Here is a 22,275-nt window from a genome sequence, read left to right on the forward strand (position 1 = left end):
TTCCAAAAGGCACATTTGGTACAAAAACAATACTTCACATCACTAAAAAAAAACACCATCCACACGGTGAAGCATGGTGGTGGCAGTATCACGTTTCCAGGTTGCTTTTCTTCAGCTGGAATTCGGGCTTTAGCCGAGGTGGAGGGAATTGTGAACAGTTCCAAATACCAGTCACTTTTGGCCCAAAACCTTCATGCATCTGCTAGAAAGCTGAAGATGAAGAGGAATTTCACCTTTCAACAAGACAATGACCCCAAGCATAAATCCAAATCAATAAAAGAATAGCTTCACCAGAAGAAAACTACAGTTTTGGAATGGCCCAGCCACAGCCCAGACCTAAATCCAATAGAAAATCTGTGGGGTGACTTGAAGAGGGTTGCGCACAAGAGATGCCCTCACAATCTGACAGATTTGGAGTGCTTCTGCAAGGAAGAGTGGGCAAATATTGCCAAGTCAAGATGTGCCATGCTGATAGACTCCTACCCAAGGAGACTGAATGCTGTAATTAAATCAAAAGGTGCTTCAACAAAGTACTAGTTTAAGGGTGTGCACACTTATGCAACTAGCTTATTGTATGTTTTTTTATGTTTTTCCCCTAACTGATTAGTCTGTTTTTCAATTGAACTGTACAGGTTATAGGACACATTAAAGGTGGGAAAAGTTTTGAAATGATTTATTGTGGTCCCATTTTTTTTATATCACAAAAACCTGGCATTTTAATAGGGGTGTGTACACTTTTTATATCCAGTGTGTGTATATAATTGTTTTGTGGGGGAGTATCTATATTTGTCAGAAACACCATCACCACACATCTAATTATCTACAGTCTTAACTTGGAGCTCCTAAAGGCACAAATCACCTTTAACAAATTCATTGCTAGCTGCAAATTTGCACTGATGTTCCCCACAAATCATGGAAATCACCTGATCCACAGCATATAGTGAAATAAACCAAATACCTTCTTGCTAAGAGGCTTTAGGACTCTAAAAATGGATACGTTCAGAGTTTCTTAAATTTTAATACCAACGTATTGGAGCAAATTGTAAAACTGTCCATAAGAGGATCTAAAATCCTTGACTTGGCTGGTCCTTACCAACCTCATTCCTGCCTATACCATATTCCACATCTCCTTCATCGTGGTTAAATCAGTCATTCTGTATCACAACTAGTGGAAACACAGTAACACTAAAGGAGGCAGTCTTTAAGGACTTCACCAAGGCAAACCTACGTTCGCTTGTAGAAGACCTAGGCAAAATTCCTACTAATCCCTATGAATGGATCTAATGGAGTGCTGCTGCATTCACCTCAATGTTTTATCAGCACCTGAACAGCTGTGGAACTTTTATATTAACAACTGTGTAACAAAAGAAGGGAAAAAAAATCATCCCCCTACCTCAAGACTGCATTGAAAACTGCCTTCACTACTACAAAATATAAAATAAGAATTTGAAGTTTGGGTAAGAGCTTAAAGTTGCGACAGATATCAAACAGAACTACACATCTTTATTCAATTATGTCAGGAAATTAAACAATAATGGCCAACAATGCACCGAGCTCATCAACAGCAATACCTCATATTCCTGTCCCAAGGATATAGCCAATGTATTAGCGGGCAAACTTACTGCTAATTTTACTCCACATACAGTGTTCCCATAATATCCTTGACAACATTATTGCCCATGAAATGAAATTGGAACAAGTCTCAGAATCACTGTCAAAGACGAAAATAAAACTTCTGTGGGACCAGATAGTATACCAGGCTGCCTTCTTATCATTGCCAAGTATGTACTACCCAAGCCTCTATTTTAGCTGTTCAAACTCAGCCTATCCAACAGATCCCTGGTTGTGAAAGTTAGGGGTAGTCTTTCTGAACAGAATACTGTAACTAGCGGTAATTAATAATACAGAATTCAGTTCTGGTCCTTTTCAGTACTTACTTTGCAAACATACAAACCAAACTTCAAAATGCCTGTTGACCATGTTTGCTGATGACTTCAAACTGGGCACTATTATCTGCATACCTACCAATACTAAACAGCTCCACCAAGGGCTTCTCCAATCTCATATACTGTCTAAGAGAGCTGGGTACTTATGCAGACAGCTTTCTCTCATGCAATCATGTTTCCACCATAATCAGTTATTTTTTAAGGGAAAAAGCCTAAAGATCCAAGGAAGTCATCATATCGCTATACTCTTCCATCATCATACCCATTTCTGAACATCATGCCCCTTTGGTATGTTCAAATTCAAGTATGTCACTCAACTGGAAAGACCCCAAAGGTTTCTAACCAATTAAAGGCTTTACATGTCTTAATTATCCTGACAGATTAGCATGATTTTCCTTGTACTCAACAGTATACAGGCTGCTCTTTGATGATCTGTGTGGCTCACTTTTTGAACCATGAAAGTGACCAAATCCTATTTAAACTCTTAGTGCTTTTCAAAACCAGTAGCATAGCATGTATGTGTATAACGGATTTTAACCTACATTAACAAATAAGTACCAATCACTGCAGGCATTAGTTCTTAACTCCTCACATTCTCAGCTTATGAAATAAGTTAACCACTACATGTCAAACACATACGACCTTGGCTAACTTTAAGACTAGTCGAATAATGGATGAATGGACACAAACTTAGTCCTGGGTTATTATGTCAGGGTCTGATCAATTTGGGAAAAAAGCACTACTAAGTGCTTGAAAAGAATGGCAACAACGTTTTAGGCATGTCTACTTAAAGATTATATATATATATATATATATATATATATATATATATATATATATATATATACATATACATACACACTTCTAACTATGTTATGGTCCTAGTGATCACTTGCTTGTACTGCGTCTATATCCCTAAGTTCCCTTACCCATACTTTGTGATGGCTTCCCATGCAGCAAAAGTGAGGAGCATATGACCCCGACTGCCTCCAGTGTAGGAATCAAACAAGTCCTCAGACATTATGCTGCTGGCTTCAAGACACAGGGCTGTGAAACTCTAGATTCTGTTAACCACATCTGCTATAAGGGCGGAGTCCATTTTAAAAGGCACTGCATCCATGTTGGCCTCTGTCAGAATGACATCTAAAGTTTTGCAGGTTTGTGGCACTTCTCTGAATAACAGAAAATGTCCACTAAAGAGTACAGAATGTTATGCCAGCAGCCTTGAGTGTCTTGCTTACTCTTCTGGAACTTAGCTTTCACTAAGCTGGGGGTGCTTGGGCTGGTCCTAAAACTGTTTTATGGGCCAGTCACATGGAGAGTTTTAGGAAATGTAGAAAGAGTTACCACCTGGGATTCAATCTCTCTCTATACATCTCCAACAGGTAACTTCTTCACAGTTCAATGTATCATATATGCCATGACACAATGGAATCTAATTACATGTGTCATATAACTGAGCACCCAGAAAGAAAAAGTACTGGACACATACATGCACTGACCAAACTGGTCCAAAGCTCTAGATTCTTTCTGTAAATGATAGACTGAAGAAATTGTACTACAGGATATTTTTTGAGGGCTGATGTAACCACTGGAGAGTCACCCAACAAAGTACTAGTTCAAGATTCCCAGTTCTTGGGAGGCTGAGGATCCTGTCCAGTTCCCCTTGGCATAGATTTTAGAACATCTTATTCCTGCCAAGTTCACGCTTGACACATGCATCCTGGACAACCATCCAAGACCACAGTAGGATGCAGAATTCTCTCCAGTACAGAAACAGGGTCAGTGGACCATGCCCCCTTCTGTTTCATGATCTTGAGAATTTCTCTGTAATTGGTTCTTCATGACAGGACAATAGGGAACTCTCTCCATCATCAATCTTGTTATCTGGAGTGAGACACTCCACAGTGACAGTCTACTTACTTCCTCTTGTCGTGCTCTTCTTCCCAAGAATACCCTCACAGTGGAAGTCTGTGAAATGGAGGAAGAATAATAAACACTGGAAACCCTGTCTCTCTCCTTATGGCAGGTAAAGTCTCAAGTTCATGGGAATCAGGAGCCAGAGCCAACAGTGGTGTGAGATTCCATAATTTGTCTGTCAAAGACTGGTGCACTGAACCCTGCTCCATTCTCAGTGAAGCCAATGTTTCTGATGTGGTGCAGTCTTTGATGTAGAGGTCATCAAGGACTCAACAATGAGCCTCCCACCTTGACTCTCTGCAAAAGGCATAGCAATTCCAACATGGACAGTTTCAAGTCAGTCACACTGAATGGCAAAGTCATCGACACCTTAAATGGAACTGAAAGCTTTGATATTGCGATCAGGGTTAATGTTTCAATATTAAACACTTTGACCCTTAATAGCATTTAGTGTCAAATACATAAGCATCACAGCTACTGATACCAATGGAAATGTCAATGCCAAAAGAAAGTGGAGAAATCAGTGATGACACTGGAACCTGTGGCTGAAGACAGCTGCATTGACTGTACCAACACCAAAAGGGGGAAGCAGACAGAAGGCACCTAAATGAGAACTCTTCTCTTGTTGCACGAGAACTAGAATGGGTAGAGAACACTAACTCTCACTTTAATAAGGGCATTACATCTTATCCCACTCCACGTTACAGGTGGACCATCAAGGGAGGAAGCGGATTAAACAGACATGACTCAAGGAGGTCTGGGTCTTGGAACCTTAGAAAAAGCAAGGGAAGACTTGGAAGACCCCTCATTCTCCACTTTACACTTTTCCCTCATTTGGATTTTATACACATTAAGATCAACAAAAGATTATCATTGCGAAAAGCTTTTAGAATTAGTTTCTAACACTGTACAGAAAGAACACTCTGAATTTAAATGTTCACACTTAAACATGTTGCATATAAACCGTGTTTACCCTATTGTGGAATTTTATCTCCACACTTTTTTGAAAGCAAAATACTTCTCTTGTTTATTTTTATTATCCGCCATGAAGAAAAATGACAATACAACAACCAAGAACAGAAAACCTATGAGCAACCCACACACAATGCCAAGAGGAAGCACCAGCAAAGTCAAAACTCCACAACATTTAGACAGAATAAGTACTTTAGCCTAAATTGTAGGGGCAGCAAATGAGCAAACTCTTACTTGGACAAGAAAATAGAAGACTCTGACCTGAAACCACTCCAAAGAGAACATAATAAGAAAGAGAAGGCTTAAGAGAAAACTAATGAAAAAGACTGCAAATAACTCTAAAATAGCCAGAATCTGTCTCTAGCAGCAAGCTGTTCAGCAGCAAATGAGATAGTAAAGGCACTGAATATAATGAGAACTATGGGAAGAGTTTTAATAGTGCCAAGCTGACTAGTGCCTGTGGCAGCTAATTCTACCTGTTGAAGTAGACAGACTAGGTCATGCAAGATGAAGTACAGCTGTGTAAAATCTTGCCATAATAGTACATGTCCTTCTCTTCACTGTTGCAGTAGTCACCAAAGAAGGGATGTTCCGTCCTGGGCAACTCAATGATCAGCCAGTATAAAAAAGCGATCTTGTATGCACCGTATATCACATTTATGCTCCCCACATACAACGTAGGGCATAAAAAGGATGTATGGATGCAACTATCAAGAACTGAATTACCCCATAAGAGAACACTCACCAAGAGGACAAAGGAGTCCATGCGCATCCAGAAGGAAAAAATGCAGAACAAACAAGAGGGGGTTGAAGGGAGGGAGCGAATACTGCAACAGTGAAGAGAAGGACATATACTGTTATGGTAAGATTTTACACAACTGTACTGCGTAATGAGGCTATATCACTGTTGCAGTACTCATCAAAGAAGGTACAGCAAAAAAGTGCAAGAAACAAAATAGGAAGTGGAAGGCAGAGAAGAGCACTCAGCAAATCCACATAAAATGGTTTCAGTAAAACTTGCTCTGGTCCTAGAAACCATATTCAACTTATAATGCTTAATAAAGGTATGCACTGAAGACCAAGTAGCAGTCTCAAGGATGGAATTGGTGTCCAACCCCTTGAAGAAGGCACCAGATGAGGCAACAGCCCCAGTGGAATGGACTAACAGAAATAGACAGATTTACCATGAAAAGAATAACAAAAGAAAATGGCCATAGATATCTTCAGTCTTCTTGTTCTTTAATCTGTGAATAAACTTGTGGATGATGGGGAATGTTTAAAAGAGCCTGCGGGCCAGTTCTAGAAAACATCACTCATTAGCCACTGACTTAAAAGGAAGTTGGGTAAAGAGAGGTTGCTGCAGTAGCTGTTGCTCAAGGATGCAGTTATTCTTGTGCCGATTCCTTTAATGCAGAGTTTCTCTTTGATTATGTGGCTTAGTGTCAATGGCTCAAGAAGAGTGATAGCACCATTTCAGACCTTAGCATTATTGGCCTTAGATATCTCAGCACTGAGGTCTGTATTGACAGACCCTTGATAGAGTCCACTGGCTTGTTTGGTGTCTGAACCATTTCAGTACCAGAATGACTCTCAGCATTGCTGCCTCCAAAGGCAGACAGGCTTCCGACAGTGGCACTGCAGCTTGTGGTGGAAGGTCTTCCACTAGCATTGGCTACAGTCCCAGTTTCCTACCAAGCCCCCTCTCAATCTTGAACCTACAGCATTTCATAGCTGTAGTCTTACAAGAATGGCAGCTGTGAGTAGACCTTATCAAATTGGTCTGGTCTCTCCTTGATTCTTCAGTCTCGGATGCCTCCTCACCAACTAACCCAAGGTGGCAGAAATGTAGAAGGAAACATCTCAACTTCCCCTTGGAGTCTGCTGTCTTGGACACTAATGATGTGGATGAGAGAGATTATAATCATCATCTCCTTTGAACAACTTTGGGTTTGGGAAGAGTGTGGCTCTTTAACCACACCCCCTTCATTCCCTCAAAGGATTCTAAAGGAAGTTTTCTGATCTCCTCTTTCAGCTTCTTCACTGGTGTCCACAGTGGACAAAATGGTTTCCTTGATAGTCAGGGAGACTTAGAAGAACCCTAATATGATTGTCTCTATGACAAGAACAACAGACTGGACCCTTCATTTATATTTGAACTGGGATATACTGGTAAAGTCACCCAGCATAAAATTTGTTGTTGTGGCAGCAACCCTTAATGGGGAATATTCTGCCTACAGTTCAGCACCCCCCTCAAACAAAGTGTTTAGGACTCTGACTTGCTTCATCTTTCACATGTACTACTGGGACACTTATTTATTATGCGTGCACGTATTCCAGTGTGAATTTACACAGAGTTTCACAAGGTAAAACAAGGAAAGGGTTGTGGCAGGGTCAAGGATGTTGTAGAGGGGTATCCAGTCTATGGCTGCCAGTGTAGTATTTGGTTCATAGGTGTACACTAGGCTAATGAACACCGGGGTCTTTACAAGTCTAGCCATGTGTCCCAAATGTATCCCGCAGGTTTACTGAGCCATGGAGTTTATTTTAAGGGGTACATGTAAGCTAGTGTATGATTTACAGACTGCCTCTGACGAGTAGAGGAATAGGTCCTTGACCTGCGGTGAATTTCCAATTTCCCATCCACTGGTCCAAGTTATGCTTGAATAGAGTTAGAAAAGAACTCTGCTCCACATGGATGGGAAGCCTATTCCAGAGGAGGGGAATTCTTTGAGACACATATCTGTCCCTTCAGCATGTCTGATTTATGTTGCAAGCACAGTTCAAGTCCTCAGATCTGTAGTTCTGTGGCTATTGGTTTTGCAGATGTGCAAAGGTCAGAGACGTGTCCAAGGATGCCTTGTATGCTAAGTACAGAGGCCAAGTATAGAGAGAGGACTTTGAGGCAGTCTACATAGTTCATGTTGTTTACACCCTGTATTTCTTTTATGAGGAAACTCTGTGGGTATTTCAGCTGCTGCATGTGACTGGTCAGGCATGTAAAGAAGGTGCATTGTACTCAGTGATGGGTCTGGTGATGAACACCCTGGACCTATACTCCATGCCCTAGTTTATACAAGTTGAATGACTTCCTTACTACCTTAGACACATGTTGGTCAAAAGCCCGGTTACTATCCACATGTTTCAGGAATGTTCACTCTACAACACTTTTTTTTTTTGGAGGGGGGGGGGGGTGGCTTCTGAAGTTTTGTACAACCATGTGGAAATAACATGGAAGTGATCACTGAAGTTATTAGGGAGAACCTGCTCTGTAGTACATCTTTCTTTAAGGTTATGTCAGGTGGGGAAGTCTTTATAATGTTACAAGGTTGGGTTTGGTGGGCTCCTTAACAAGATGTTCTAAGTTGAACTGGAGTCTTATTTTATGAGGTATGTCAGGTGATTTGTTTTAAGAATACCATAAGGACATTTTTTAAAGATTGTTTTTTGTACAGTAGATAGTGATGAAGGAGGGAAAATGTAAATTGAGGCTACAAAGAGGTGTACTTTTTTTTTTCCCTAGTGCAAGGTGACAAAGAGATATAGTTTGCTAGAGTCAGACCTTTTAATAAATGTAAGCTCAGACCTTTTAATAAACGTAGAGAGACAATGCCTAGAAAACCTGGAAACAAAATGCAACCAACAGTAACTTTCACCAAAGGTACTATACTCTTAAAAAAGGAGCAAGAGACGCAGCTAAAGCACAACATATGTGACAAAAACAGTTAGCTTCTGGAAGCAAGGAAGAAAGTGATAAAGATCTAGAAGGTTTTGTTTAACAGTATTTTAAAAGGAGGGGAAGCACCAACATCCTGGAAGAAAGTTGTGGTGGCTGTAATACCTAAAGATGGTAAAGACCCATCAGACCTAGCTTCATAAAGGCCTATTTCAATTTTAAATCATGACTATAAAGTGCTTATGTCTACAATGGCTAAAAGAATAGCAAATGTGTTGCCAAGATTGATAGCTATGGATCAATGTGGCTTTGTGGAGAGAAGACAAGCGTTTAATAACATTTATATACCAATGACGATCCAGAGCGAAGTAGAATGTAAGAAAATACTGCTGTTGTTCGTGGGTATCGACACAGAGAAATCATTTGACAAAGTAAACTGGGATTTTATTAGTAGGACAATGAAAGCATTTGCATTCCCTGATATAATGATAAGGTTAATTAGGACGATATGTGAGGGATCGTAGGCAAAAATTAAAGTGGAAACGTTCTTCTATGTTATGTCTAAACAGAGGAACCAGACAGGGGTAACTTCTTTCCCATTTGTTATTTGTGTTGCATTTAGAGCTGTTGGCACAGAAAATAAGGGACTCAGAAATTCGAAAGTTGGCTTTATTTGCAGACAATGTTATTTTGTACCTGATAAAACCAGAAAAAGACATCTCAGTGTTGTGGAATATTCTGAGACAGTTTCAAGTCTTTTTGAGATAAAAAATTTAATAAAGACAAAACAAAGACTATAACTGAAAATTATGTATCCACACATGAATTGGTTCAGCACTACCCAATCTTATGCGGACATGATGGAAAATGGAGTATTTGGAAATATAGATTAAAAGATTTGGGTATGTCAGCTACAGATATGTGGGAACAGAGCAAACAAAAGATAATACAGAAACTGAGAAACTGATAGCAAGATACAAGCAGTGAAAATTTTTAGTCCCTTTAGTTTCAGGCATATTTTTGTCAACCAGTGTGGACAGTAATTAATAGAGAGTTGAAGGATTTTACCTAAGAAGGGGAACGAACAGGGCAAATGGAATGAGCTGATCCATCCAAAAAGAACAATGTGTTTTTTGATTACTCGATTTGAAGGGATATTATTCAGCTATACAGTTAAGGCTCATCTATATAACACAAGAAGAAAGCTATAATTCAAACTGGAAAGGGTTAATGATGAAGCGGGGGGGAGGGGGATTCAAGAAATAAGGACATAGTGGGATTATGGAGAACATCAGCCATACAGAATATTATATTCATAAAGCAGCAGAAAATATTCTAAGAACTAAAGCAACAGAAAAATGGAGAAAGTAGAGTCAACAGAGATGACTGCAATTAGGTCTACGGAGAACAGCCAAGGGGGGGCTGTAATTTACTACAGTAAACTGGCAAAGGAACCAAAGTATTGGAAGTGAATAACGAGAGGGAAAGGTAACAGAGTGGGAAGGGGTCAAGAAGACATTTAGACTGCAGGCTAGAGACTAGACTGCCTTCCCCCCTATCAGGAATTGATATCAAGTATAGGCACAGAGAAAAAGGTGGGGAAATCCTAAGTGAAAGACATATTTTGGTCGAGTTTTCCAGCTGAGTCTGGAACAGAAGCTGCTGTTAAAAAAGGGATAATTAGTAGGGCATATAAAATATTGTACTAGGACATATAAAATATTGCACTCCAACTATAGGAATCAATCAGAGGTTAGAAAAGACTGGGAAAAGAAATTGAATAAGCAACTGAAAAGGAAACAATGGGAGGACATATGTATACTTCCCAAATATGTAACAAGTCTAGAATATGTAAGATTTTTGCATGGAAGCGTTTGCATTATTATACCCCAAGCAGACTCTAAAGAATTTTTCCTCATGCAGATGGAAAATGTTGGAGATGTGACGGTGAAGAAAGAGGTACTTGGGAACATATACTTTGGGAGCGCAATGAGTTGGCAGACTTTAAAAATTCTCTACAGAGTACTCTTTCAGAAATATTGGGTGAGCAAATGGCTGTAACAAAAATAAATTATTTTTTTAACTGGGCTACAGAATCTGAATTACCAAGACACAGTAAGGCCTTGCTACGTTTAATAATGGTGGCTGCCAAACAACAATTACTAGAAATCAAAATCGTAACCGACTGTATATAGTAGTGAATATTGCAACAGGGATAAAAGAACTGGAGGCAGGATCTTTAAGAGTGGGCACAATATATGCAGAATAATGTTTTGGAGGAGGAGTGAAGTTTAAGGGAAAGCAAGAATTGATCAATTAATGCTGGACTGATGACAGCTGCATAAAAGAACATACGTGATAAATAATGTTTGAAACTGTGAACATGTTAGCATGTTTTGTTTTCTTTTATGTAAATGTATGTTTATTTTATTGTGAGCTGGCTTGAACATGTAGTACACGTCCTAGAGTTTGAAAAGGATGAACTGGATCATCCAAGACACAGGAGGTATGAAAAAGAAAAGTGATTGGTCCTGAATCTTAGTGTAGCACTTCAGCTACAGAAGAGACAGGATTGCAGCTACAAAAATTAAGACTGATCAGCACAGAATGTCAGATGTATGTACTGCTATAGTCATTTGTGACCAACAGAACAAAAAAGTTAAAGAGAAAAGGATGTGAGAAAGGAAGGCAGGAAACTTCTACAGCCAGGGATCTATTCTTGGATACAAAGTATATAATGGTTTACTAGCAGAATTCCAGTTGATCGAACAATTAGAACTACCAACACTGGCTTTTTGGTGCATAAAACGTTTCCAAGCTGCTAACTGTGCCACTAACCACAATGCACCACTTTAACTAATTATCCTACAGTTCTAGACCAAACAAAAGCAGCTAATAAAGCAGAAAGCTGTGGGGTAGAGAATGGGATACATTCTCTAGTGGAGTACTTCTCACAGATTCAGTTACGTTCTGTACTCATAATTTTGCATCCACTTACACCTTTAACCATACAAATAGGTTAACAGATTAGTACTAGGCTAACTGCCCTTGTGGGCAATTTTAAGCATAGCCAATTACCCTATGTGCTGCAATACTGCTCATTAAAATGTGATTTATTCATAGTAGCACCTAAGCAGGCCTCTCCAGAAGTAACAGCATATTTCTTGCACCCAAGTAGAAAAAATAGATGATCAAAACAGCTTGCATCATGTCTTCCTTTACTTAAAGGATTTCCACAGTCACACATAATCTGCTTCCCATTTTCCTGCTGCAGGTCTCCTTTCGCCATAAGTCACAAATGTTACTAGTGAACTCCTGGTCTCTCCCTCTCACCTATCTTATCCAGTTAGACTGGAAACAGAACAATAATACTTATCTTTATGATGTGACAGCCAATCACATGTTTAAAACTGTCTCGTGCTCTAAATGCCTACCTTCCTTAGCCCACCTCCATGCTTTCACTGGAGATCCTCCTCCCTGCACCGTTTCTTTTCAGACAGTCAGCATGGACTGGATTCTTCTATTTCAAACCACAAGCACACACTTAGCCTGCTACTTTTTTTTCCACCTTCTCGGCTAGCTTTCCATCCAGAGCCAGATATGTAATTTCTGTCCTACAAGTTCTGAAATCTCAGTTCTCTTACTACATTGGAAGCACAACAAAATTAAGAAAAAAATGTATAAATATTCTGGCATGGTCTCAGACTTCCATTTCTACTAACCAATGCTAACACGAGCATGACTGCATACTTGCTCCTGACAATATGAAAAGCAATGGAAATGACTTCTGGATCAGTATCAAGAACATCACATGACATAATAACACAAATCATCTTCCAGAACTTGCAGTGCAAACAGAAAAGAATTCATGTAACTCTGCTTCTTTTGCAGCCCTTTCTAAAAGTAGTTTTGCTTCCTATGTAGCTTTTCTGACACAATCTATTTCTAAAACTACACCCCTTACAACCATTGCTATACTAATAACTGTAAAGGCTATGGGAGAGAGTAAAACAGCACTTGTGCAGCATAACCCAAGCTTCACAGTGGTACACTTAGAACACCAACGGAATCCTAACGTTATAATTAGCAATTTATGAATAAAGCACTTCCTGTAAAATGAGGGAAAAGAATACAACACTGTGCACATTTTGACACTTACCTGACAGATGCATGACATGCAAAGTCATTCATCCACTTGCTAGCAGTTATATCAGCAAAGAAGTAATCCAAGCTTAGGAACTACGGGAATGTATTAACAATACAAAAATATATGCATAAATACTTTTTCATTGTCAAACAATGCTTCATCATGTATCACTATGTGCACATGACAATGCTTAAATAGCAGTAGTTTGAAGAGTGTCAATTACTTCACTGCTACAGAAACTATTCAGGCAAAACTTAAAAGAAGAGAGGAATATTACAACAGCAATTAAGCAGCATCAATACACAATTATACCACGTACATTGAAAACTGATGTTAAAAAAGTTCTAAAACATATTTGAGAGGAAAAGAAAAGTTAAAATGTTCTAAAATTATACAACAGAAGGAAAACAGTTTTTTAAAGAGGTCATAATATGAGCTTGAATTACTTCGCTAGGATTTACAAATCTGTTTTGGAGCTCCAATTTTCCGGTGTTGCTGCCATTATCCTGTAGCATTCACATCATAAGACGGAATTAATACATAGGATTCCATCCACAGCCGGGTTGTGGCTAAATTCCCTTGGCTGAAGGTAGATTCCCTTTCTTGAAAGGACCTAGTTATTAATAAACATGAGGTAGTTTGATGCAATACATATGATTGACAGGGTCCTTTCAGAGCATGGACTCTAGTTTATTTAGTAACAGTAGACTGTGGGGGAGAAATTACTACTTTTAGGATACATATTTTAACTTATTTATAACTGTTACAGTCTACTTACAGTAATAATTACTAACCTATTATTCATTTAAAACAGAGTAGATTATATTGTGTAAAAGGCCAATTCAGAAAAAAAGATTCTAGCTTGCACTTTATAAAATTACTCCTGTTCACCTGAAAAAGTGACTGAAGTTAATATTTTATAAGAAATCTGGACAAAACCATATATAAATGTGGGGCAAAATTCCCAGAATAGGTATAATTTTTAAATGTTGCTCTTACAAACTTTCGGAAAATTGATAGAATACCAGGTTTTGCATTAGCATGAATTTTTATTTATTTTACATTTGTTGACCTTCTTCACGGAGACCATCCAAACACTTGCTAATCAACTAACAGCTGATAGCTCTGTCCTTCCAACCAATACTACTAACTCTCTCCCAACTCTAAACCTGCAACCTGTCCCTACTTCCCTCATCTACAACCTCTTAAGTAAACTAAAATCTACTACCCCCTCAACTGACCAGCTACCTGCTGAATACCTGCAAAAGGCAGCCAAAGTCATAGCTTATCCTGTATCATTGCTGATAAATAGAACCATACAAGAAAACGCTATTACCACCATCTGGAAAATCTCCTACATTATCCCCCTACACAAGGGTGGAAACTCCAGAGAATATTCTAACTATCGTCCCATAGCTCTACTTTCCCCATTAGCTAAAATAATGGAAAAGTGCATCCACAGACAGACAGTTACTAGACCACCTATTCCAGAACAATTTACTGGCCAAATCTCAACATGGCTTCAGGCCTTTCCACAGTACAACAACTGCACTCCTATCCTTCACTGACAGCATCAATAAAACCCGTAATAACAATCTTCTCTCTTCAGCACTTTTCATTGACCTTTCAAAAGCATTCGACATGGTCAACCACCACTTCTCAATATTCTAAAATCCTTCTCTCTGGGCACAAAGACTATAATTCAGATTCATTTCCCAGAGGCTCCCCTCACTCTGGAATATAATCCCAATTCATGTTAGACATAGCCCCTCGCTGACCCTCTTCAAGCAAATTTGGACGTGTGGATGGGAAATCGTAAATTCACCCCTGGGATCTCTCCTGTGTCCATGCTAGACAGAGGCACAGTAAACTAATCTTAAAAGGGTACCTTCTGTGACCTACTTTACAGAGGCACAGTAGGCTAATTTAATAGGGAGGCAGAAGCCAAATACCCTCTGGCTGGGCTTATAAATGCCCTAGGGCAGATAGCCTAGTATCTACCTATGAACCTATAAAATGTTTCCAGTCCTACCTTGATAATAGACAGCAGGCAGTGCTATGGGGCAACAACTTCTCATCCCATCTCCCAGTTACCCTAGGTGTTCCTCAGGGCTCTATATTGGGCTCCCCTTTTCTCAATATTTATCAATGACCTCAACCTAGCTATTCCTTTAACTAACTGTGTACAATATGCAGATGATTCGACAATAACCTGCTCAGCTAAATCTCAATCCCAACTACAGACTAACTCAGACAATGTTCAATAAAACAGAAAATTGGTTTCTACAATGCTGCCTCCTCTTGAACCCCCCCCCCCAAAAAACAAACTCCTCCTTTTCACTCCTACCCGTAAATCACTCCCAATGGACTTTTCAGTCTTATCCAATAATGGTACATATAAAAAACCACGAAATGTAGAGTATAGAACACCATAAACAGAAGCCAGGGTACAGCAAAATGATTTATTGTCTTCTGGTACCTCGGTTATAGAAAGCCTTCACAGGAATAATAAAATACAAACTGCTGCATCTTTTTATACACTTACTAAATTGAATAATTGTGCAATTAAATATGCAAATTTAGTGCAAAGACAATTTGATCCAGTTTCTTAAATATTTCTCATTCACAAAATACAGAATAAACTACTGAAGCTATAGGTACAAAATATAAATTAAATACTTTATAAAATAATTTATAAAGTAATATTCATTTCTAAATTCAATCCCTTGGGCATAAGAGTACCAAAATTAAGAATAAATCTACTTTCTAAATTGAATAGTTTTTGTGAATAGTTACCAGAACCTATAACACTTGGTTTGGCAAGAACACAAAAAAAACAAAGAGTCCATGGTGTTCTATATATCCAATAATGGTACACTCATATCTCCCGATCCAACAATTAAACTTCTAGGGGTAACCATTGATAACAACCTGAACTTTGAAATCCATATCAACAATACCATAAAAACTGTCAACAGGAAATTAGGCTCCCTCTATAGGATAAAACCCTTTCTCTCTCCACTAGCCAGAACCACTATTGTCTATTCCCACCTTATCTCCACACTTCTCTAGGCTTCTTCTGTATATACTAACTTGTCAAAAAATAACCTTAACAAGCTAGCCAACGCTTACCATAGCATTGCCAGATTTGCTACTGCTTCCTCCTTTAGGACCCATCACTGCCATAATCTGAAAGAATTAGGCTGGTTAGAGCTTCTGAATCAGATTCACTTTAAACAACTCACCATTGCGCACAAAACCGTTTTCCAACCTACCAATACCCCAATACTTGCAAGTCTCATTACCCAATAAAAGAACCTTTCAACTTTACGCTCATCTAATAAACTACTTGTATCAACATGTAAATCTAATAACATGGCAGGAGATGCTCTGTTCTCAAATGCAGTTGGAAAGTATTGGAACCAACTCCCCCATGAACTTACATCACTGCCTTCATTTACACTTTTTAAACACAATCTGAACTCTATTTTAAAACCCATTGGTTATGTCCCTGTACAAATCCAGACTAATCTCATACTATATTCCCAAATACCATCTCTTAGACCTAATTACTGCTCTGTGTCTTTTTAGATCAAGGCCTATCCTTGGCAAAAACATATCTTATCCTAACAGAGATAATTTAAAATACCTAGTTAAATTCTTCTGCATATAATTCTAAAGCATCCTACCTAAGGCAGGCAACAAGTATTGTTTAAACTGTGAGCATTGCTGAACTGTTGAAACTTGAAGTATGTATTTGTTTAACAATTACTTTCTAGTTACTAATGAAGTCTTGTACATAAAGTCTAAAATATCTTATCTAATGCTTGTAACATGTTTTTTGTATAAACTGTGAAGATTCCTGAACTGTTTAAAATTTGTACTATTTAACTGTACAACAACTAGTACCTGTATGTTAGTAGTCTAGTAATCTCTTGGAGCTTATCTCCCCAGGTCTCTACTGAAAATGGGCATAAATCCAGTTAGACTATCCCGGTCAACAAATGTAAAATAAAATTAAAAATAAAAATAAATAAATTACCCTCCAGACATTTCACTTTGAAAATATTTAGAGAAGTGAGAAATGTATATTTCTGTTCAAAAATATACTAGTCATTGGGCCAGATTCCAAAAGACTTGGTCCATTAAACTGAGGGCAAGTCTTTCAGAATCAGGGCAGACTTGCATTGAGAACAACTCTTTTAGAATCTGGCCCATTAGCTTAACACCCACTGTCCAGCACATACCATTATGGCACTTTTCATTTGCATCTCCATATATTGTCAATATTACGTACAAATGGCCCTTTTTAATATTTTAGTCTTCTTGTATTGAGGCCATACTGGAATTATGTAATTTCTCTGTGCCACCATGTATGCCCCTGCATGTTCTTGAACATCACTTCCAATCACTGATAAAATATTAATGTTTCTTATTCTGAAAAATCACAAACTGTCTTCATGTTCTCCACTATACATATTATTAACAAAGCTAATATTAATTTCAGACAAGCATCATCCACTTTAGTTCCACAAATCTGTATGTTCGACAACACATACTTTTATTAAGGTATTACTGAAGATACAGCATATTCTGCATACTGTTTTTTACAAGATGCTCTCTTAATAACTTTTTAACATCTAAGTGGCTGTGCATGACAGAGGCATGCCATCTTTAAATTTCATATACTACAAAGACAACTGCCACTGCATTAGAATTAACAATGTGCAATTAGCACAGTTGCTGACTTGTTAAGAACAATGCAGATGGCCATCAAGAACAAACTAGGTACACGCTTACATTTTATTCAGTTTTTTTTTTTGCTTTTCCAAGTACTTTTGCCTTGTTGCACCTGAACATGTTAACTCCTTTGTGTTAAAAAATGAAACATATTTTTATGTTATTTTGTTATCAACAAGCTGTTATTATTTTGTGAGCTACAGCTAGTTCAGTAACTCTGCATACTTCTTTAGATACAAAGCTGCTTTTTGCTAACTTTGCCACAAAAGTTCCGGTACTGGTATTGTTCAGACTAAGAATGACTATACCAGCTATACTGGCTATTCCACCACTTTTGTTTTTTTTTTTTTTTTTTTTTGTATGTCCCCATCTGAGGGCAGACATCAGTAATTTATTCTGATTTGTGAGGGGAGCTGGTGCCTGTAAATTGTGTCAGAAGTGCTAATCCTGTCAGGGAATAAAAGAATGTGGAAAGTTTTAATTGCAAATTATTGGGTTTATGCAATTCACAGATAAATTTATAGATTGTGCCACAGATATGACTTTTTGTCTTTTACAAATATCATTGTTTATTGTCACTATGTGGTGGATATTAGTGTGGGATTTCAGGTTTACTTGCTTCATAGATGAATCTGTTGATGGAGCAGAGTTATCTGACTTTTGTGGATTAACCACCCTTGCTCATTTTCACCTTTAGTGTACACATCTTTTGATTTTAGTCTGCACATATAATGCATTAATTGACTTGTACTCAACAAAAATTTAGATGACCTCAGGTATGTCAATAAGGAAGTAACTATACTTCCTGCCTGCTGAACACACCTGTACCCATCCGTTTATTTGTAGGTGGCAATACATCTAAGGAGCAAGGAGTTAAGACAATGCTATATTTTCTGATCCCTCCATTTACATCTCACACCTGTTTTCATTTGTCTGTTAACTGAATTGGTGAGCAGAAATAGCCAAGATATTTTGGCAATGTTCAAAACTACACAAAACAAATGCACAGCAAGCTGCTATAAAGGAAGATATTACACACTCAGCAAGGTGCAAATTATATGTCTATCAAAGTAATCACATGTACAGGACTATACAAGAACTAAAATCTGTATTGTGTAGGGATGGACTGTATGCAGCAACACAGAGTTGTTACAAGACACAGTGAGCAGGTGACGAGCTTACTGCAAAAGGTACTCCACATCATACCACATCAGACATAAAACTACGCATGTTTTCTTGATACCAGTTACTCAACAGTACACATACCAATGTTATACGGATGGAAATTAGGGACATATACCCTATGTCACACTCACAGTCAGTCACTCTCAGAACCACTTGTTGACTGCTGGAACACACCCTGTAATATAAAACTAGCACATAACTAATGCAAACAGTGCCTACTACTAACTGCCTATGCAATGAGGCTTAAATACTGCACACTTCCTACAGGATTTAACAGACGTGGACAAGTTAAGCAACACACAGTAAGTGGTGTGGCCATAATTCTTGAAGAGTCTAAATTTACCTTGCTGCCAGACTAATCCTCATGACTGATATACAGGAAGTCTGTTCTCTTACCAGTAAATAGATTCATCAAAAACAACTATCTTAGCTTGTCTTTTTTTTAATGTTCCCCTAAACTCCTCGAAGTATACTGCTACAAAGGCACACAGCAGCTATCAACATACAGCATTAAAATGAACTGGCAACTACAACAGAAAATTCTAACATTGACTAGAAGCTGTGTTCAGACATCCAGATATCTCGTCATACAACTGGTTGGACTGGTGCAGCTATTTATGTCAAAGTACACTTTAGTGAATCCCTTCGTCTGCATCTGACAAAACCATTTATAGATGGACATAATCAATAAGCAGCAGTCTAGATTTCCCTTTTGGTATCAAGGCAAGATCTGGAAAACACATTAGTCCTCCAAAAACCTGCTAAACAATTAACCTCAGGCTAAGCAGTCTAGAACGGACTCCTCTACTTTTCTTTCCTTTGGATTCTACAGTTCATCTTCATATCTTTCAGTTGGTCCTCAGCAAGCTGGCCCTTACAAGACAATGTTGAGACAAATACAGGCCTTGATTTCATGACACTATCTAAGGGATTAAAAGTGGCACATTTTGCATGCATTTGCTTTGCTTCTACCTATACTAAAAATCAGATAACTGGTCCATATCTTTCAAGTGTCTCTGGTTTCCAGGGACATCTGTGATTTTGGTTCAAAATTTGTTTTGTCTCTCCTAAACACTATGATTTACTGAAAAATAGTGGTGCATTACAGTCTACAAATAATTAGTTAACAGTGATCTTTTAGTTCAGAAAATGTTACTCCTCTAATTCTGTTACTTTCAAAGTCAGAACTACCAAAATGTAAACAGTGTACCTGACTTGAGGTATTTGTACCCGATTATTTTAAGATCTGCACTGGATTCTAGAAGAAAGAGGTTGGAAGCTCCAAACAGTTCTATGTTTAAAATCTAACCATCACTCAGATTCTTTAATAAATTAATGTGTTTCAATATCACTTACAGTGGATACCAACTAAAAAAGTTGCAACTATTTAATGTATGACAGACCCTCACAATGTAGAAATACAAGGAACATGGACCTTAAGCCTCAAAATGAAGAACGTTCTTCATATGAGGTACAGTTGACTACTACGAATAGAAGGGTGACTGCACCTCATACCTCTCAACTGTCCAGATTTTTGCTTTACGTTTTCAAAGTGTTCCTCATAAAATGTGTGGTTTTCTGGCAAATCATTGAGAAATTAAGTCAATAAATAAAGACAGACATTTGAGCTTCAGATTTCATATCCTACAGAAAATATATGCCAATGCAAAACCAAATATTTTAGCAAGTGTCTAAGTTTATAAGAACAATATCTAAACTATGCCCATATTGTGGGGGTCTTTGTTATCACATTATATCTTCCTTTGTCCAAATTTCTTGTGCTAAGAGGTTGACAGGTATGCTGCATGCACCTGGATTAAACCTAAAAGGCACTAGCGCCTCTAATGATATTGAAATGACACATTATCAAGCTTATCTGACGTTTCAAGTTCAGAAGTATCCCGTCTCCGGTTGTTTCGGGGACAGGCGTCTAAAAAGTAATACAACTAAAGCTTCCACCAAAAAGAGTTCTGAATTGTCTCCTGGGATACCTGTCAATAACAACTTCCATCCCCATTTAAAGCTTACTCACCTGGACCAGTAAGAGTCAGAGCCGGTAGAAGAGCTGTCAGCTTCCTCTCCGAAGTGAGCTGACGGGAGAAGGGGCAACAGTTGTGTATCCTCCAGGACCATTTCTGTATTATCAGCTGCAGCACCAGTCGGCAGTACATTTTCGGCCATTCAAGACTTTTATCTGTTTTACCATACGAAAACACTGCCAAAGCCACTAGTCAAATACTGTGCCACAGTAAAATATATTGCCCCCGTATCTGTAAATAGAAAGCTTTCTCTGTGTCAAAACAAATCGAAATCCTGGACTAAGTACCCCACAATTTTCTAAATGTCATAAACTCTACTTAAGCTTATAAACCAAATACTCGAACTCTACGAAAAAGACAGACAACTGACAGGAGGTGCTGATGATACCTGGCAGCCGGTAACTAAACTCACTATACACCCATGTTGGGAATTATGCTCTGATGCATGCGGAAATGTAAGAGCACAGTTCATACTTTCATACTGCAGTTCACCAGCCGAAAAGTTTTAAAAGCTCACTCCCAGTACTAGTTGTCTGTAAGATTACGATACAATTAAAAGGGCCACTACTGGTGAGCATTTATAAACTTCGTCCTAACAGGTAGCTACGACTATGCCTTCCATTGCATAGCGTTTATTTACAACCAGTTACGAACACCACGGTAAAATGATTTAAGCAGATCATTGGTTTACATCGAGATACACCGAGCAAGTCCCCACATTATGGGCGGGGTCAAATCTCTTGCATTGTCGGCCCGGAAGGGAATGCGTCATGCGTGACAGTCTTTACACTGTATATTATTGCGGGCTGTTGAGTATAAAAAAGCGGAAATTGTCTTCGTATTCCAAACGGCAAGTATTTCTTATGTTGCAGGTCTGTTCTACTATCCCCCGTGTTAGTTCCGCCACGTTATAAGTAAACAAAGCCTAACACGGCTACTTCATCTAGTCAGTAGTATTTAGAATGGGCCCATAGGAAGTTCCGGTTTAGTTCTGCCACGTTATAAGTAAACAAAGCAAACACGGCTACTTCATCTAGTCAGCAGTACTTAGCATGGGCCCATAGGTAGCGCATCCTTGAAAAAATTGATACCACTGTCCGTTACCAATCCACCTAACGTGCATACATACACGGCATATAGACGAGAATGTATGACTTAAACATCATACGTTCGTCATTCATTCTCCTGTTATCCGCTTAAACTAGTTAAGGCTCGTGGTAAAGACTAATCCTATCCCGCCCCTCAGTGGGCGCAATGCCATACCTCTCCATGTTGTGGCTACATTCCCTTGGCTGAAGGTAGATTCCCTTTCTTGAAAGGACCTAGTTATTAATAAACATGAGGTAGTTCGATGCAATAGATATGCCTGACAGGGTCCTTTCAGAGCATGGACTCTAGCTTATTTAATAACAGTAGATTGTGGGGGAGAAATGACTAACTTTTAGGATACATATCCTAACTTATTTATAACTGTGTTACAGTCTACTTACAGTAATAATTACTAACCTATTTTTCATGTAAAACAGAGTAGATTATATTGTGTAAAAGGCCAATTCAGAAAAGATTCTAGCTTGCACTTTATAAAATTACTCCTGTTCACTTGAAAAAAGTGACTGAAGTTAATATTTTATAAGAAATCTGGACAAAGCCATA

The 22,275-nt window shown here is 38.4% G+C and overlaps 1 protein-coding gene across 1 annotated transcript in view; it reads right to left on the reverse strand.

The window, feature by feature from the left end:
* SLC17A9 (solute carrier family 17 member 9) overlaps window positions 1–21,789 on the reverse strand; it is a 679,555-nt gene extending 657,766 nt beyond the window's left edge. Inside the window, exon 1 of the mRNA XM_044089907.1 lies at window positions 20,616–21,789. Within this exon, the coding sequence (XP_043945842.1) occupies window positions 20,616–20,764 (149 nt within the window). The 5' untranslated portion in view covers window positions 20,765–21,789. The remainder of the gene's footprint in view (window positions 1–20,615) is intronic.
* Between the last annotated feature and the right edge of the window lie 486 nt (window positions 21,790–22,275).

Source organism: Protopterus annectens, chromosome 12.part0 (assembly GCF_019279795.1).
Source record: "Protopterus annectens isolate FY-2018-M chromosome 12.part0, PAN1.0, whole genome shotgun sequence".
Taxonomy (NCBI): Eukaryota; Metazoa; Chordata; order Ceratodontiformes; family Protopteridae; genus Protopterus; species Protopterus annectens.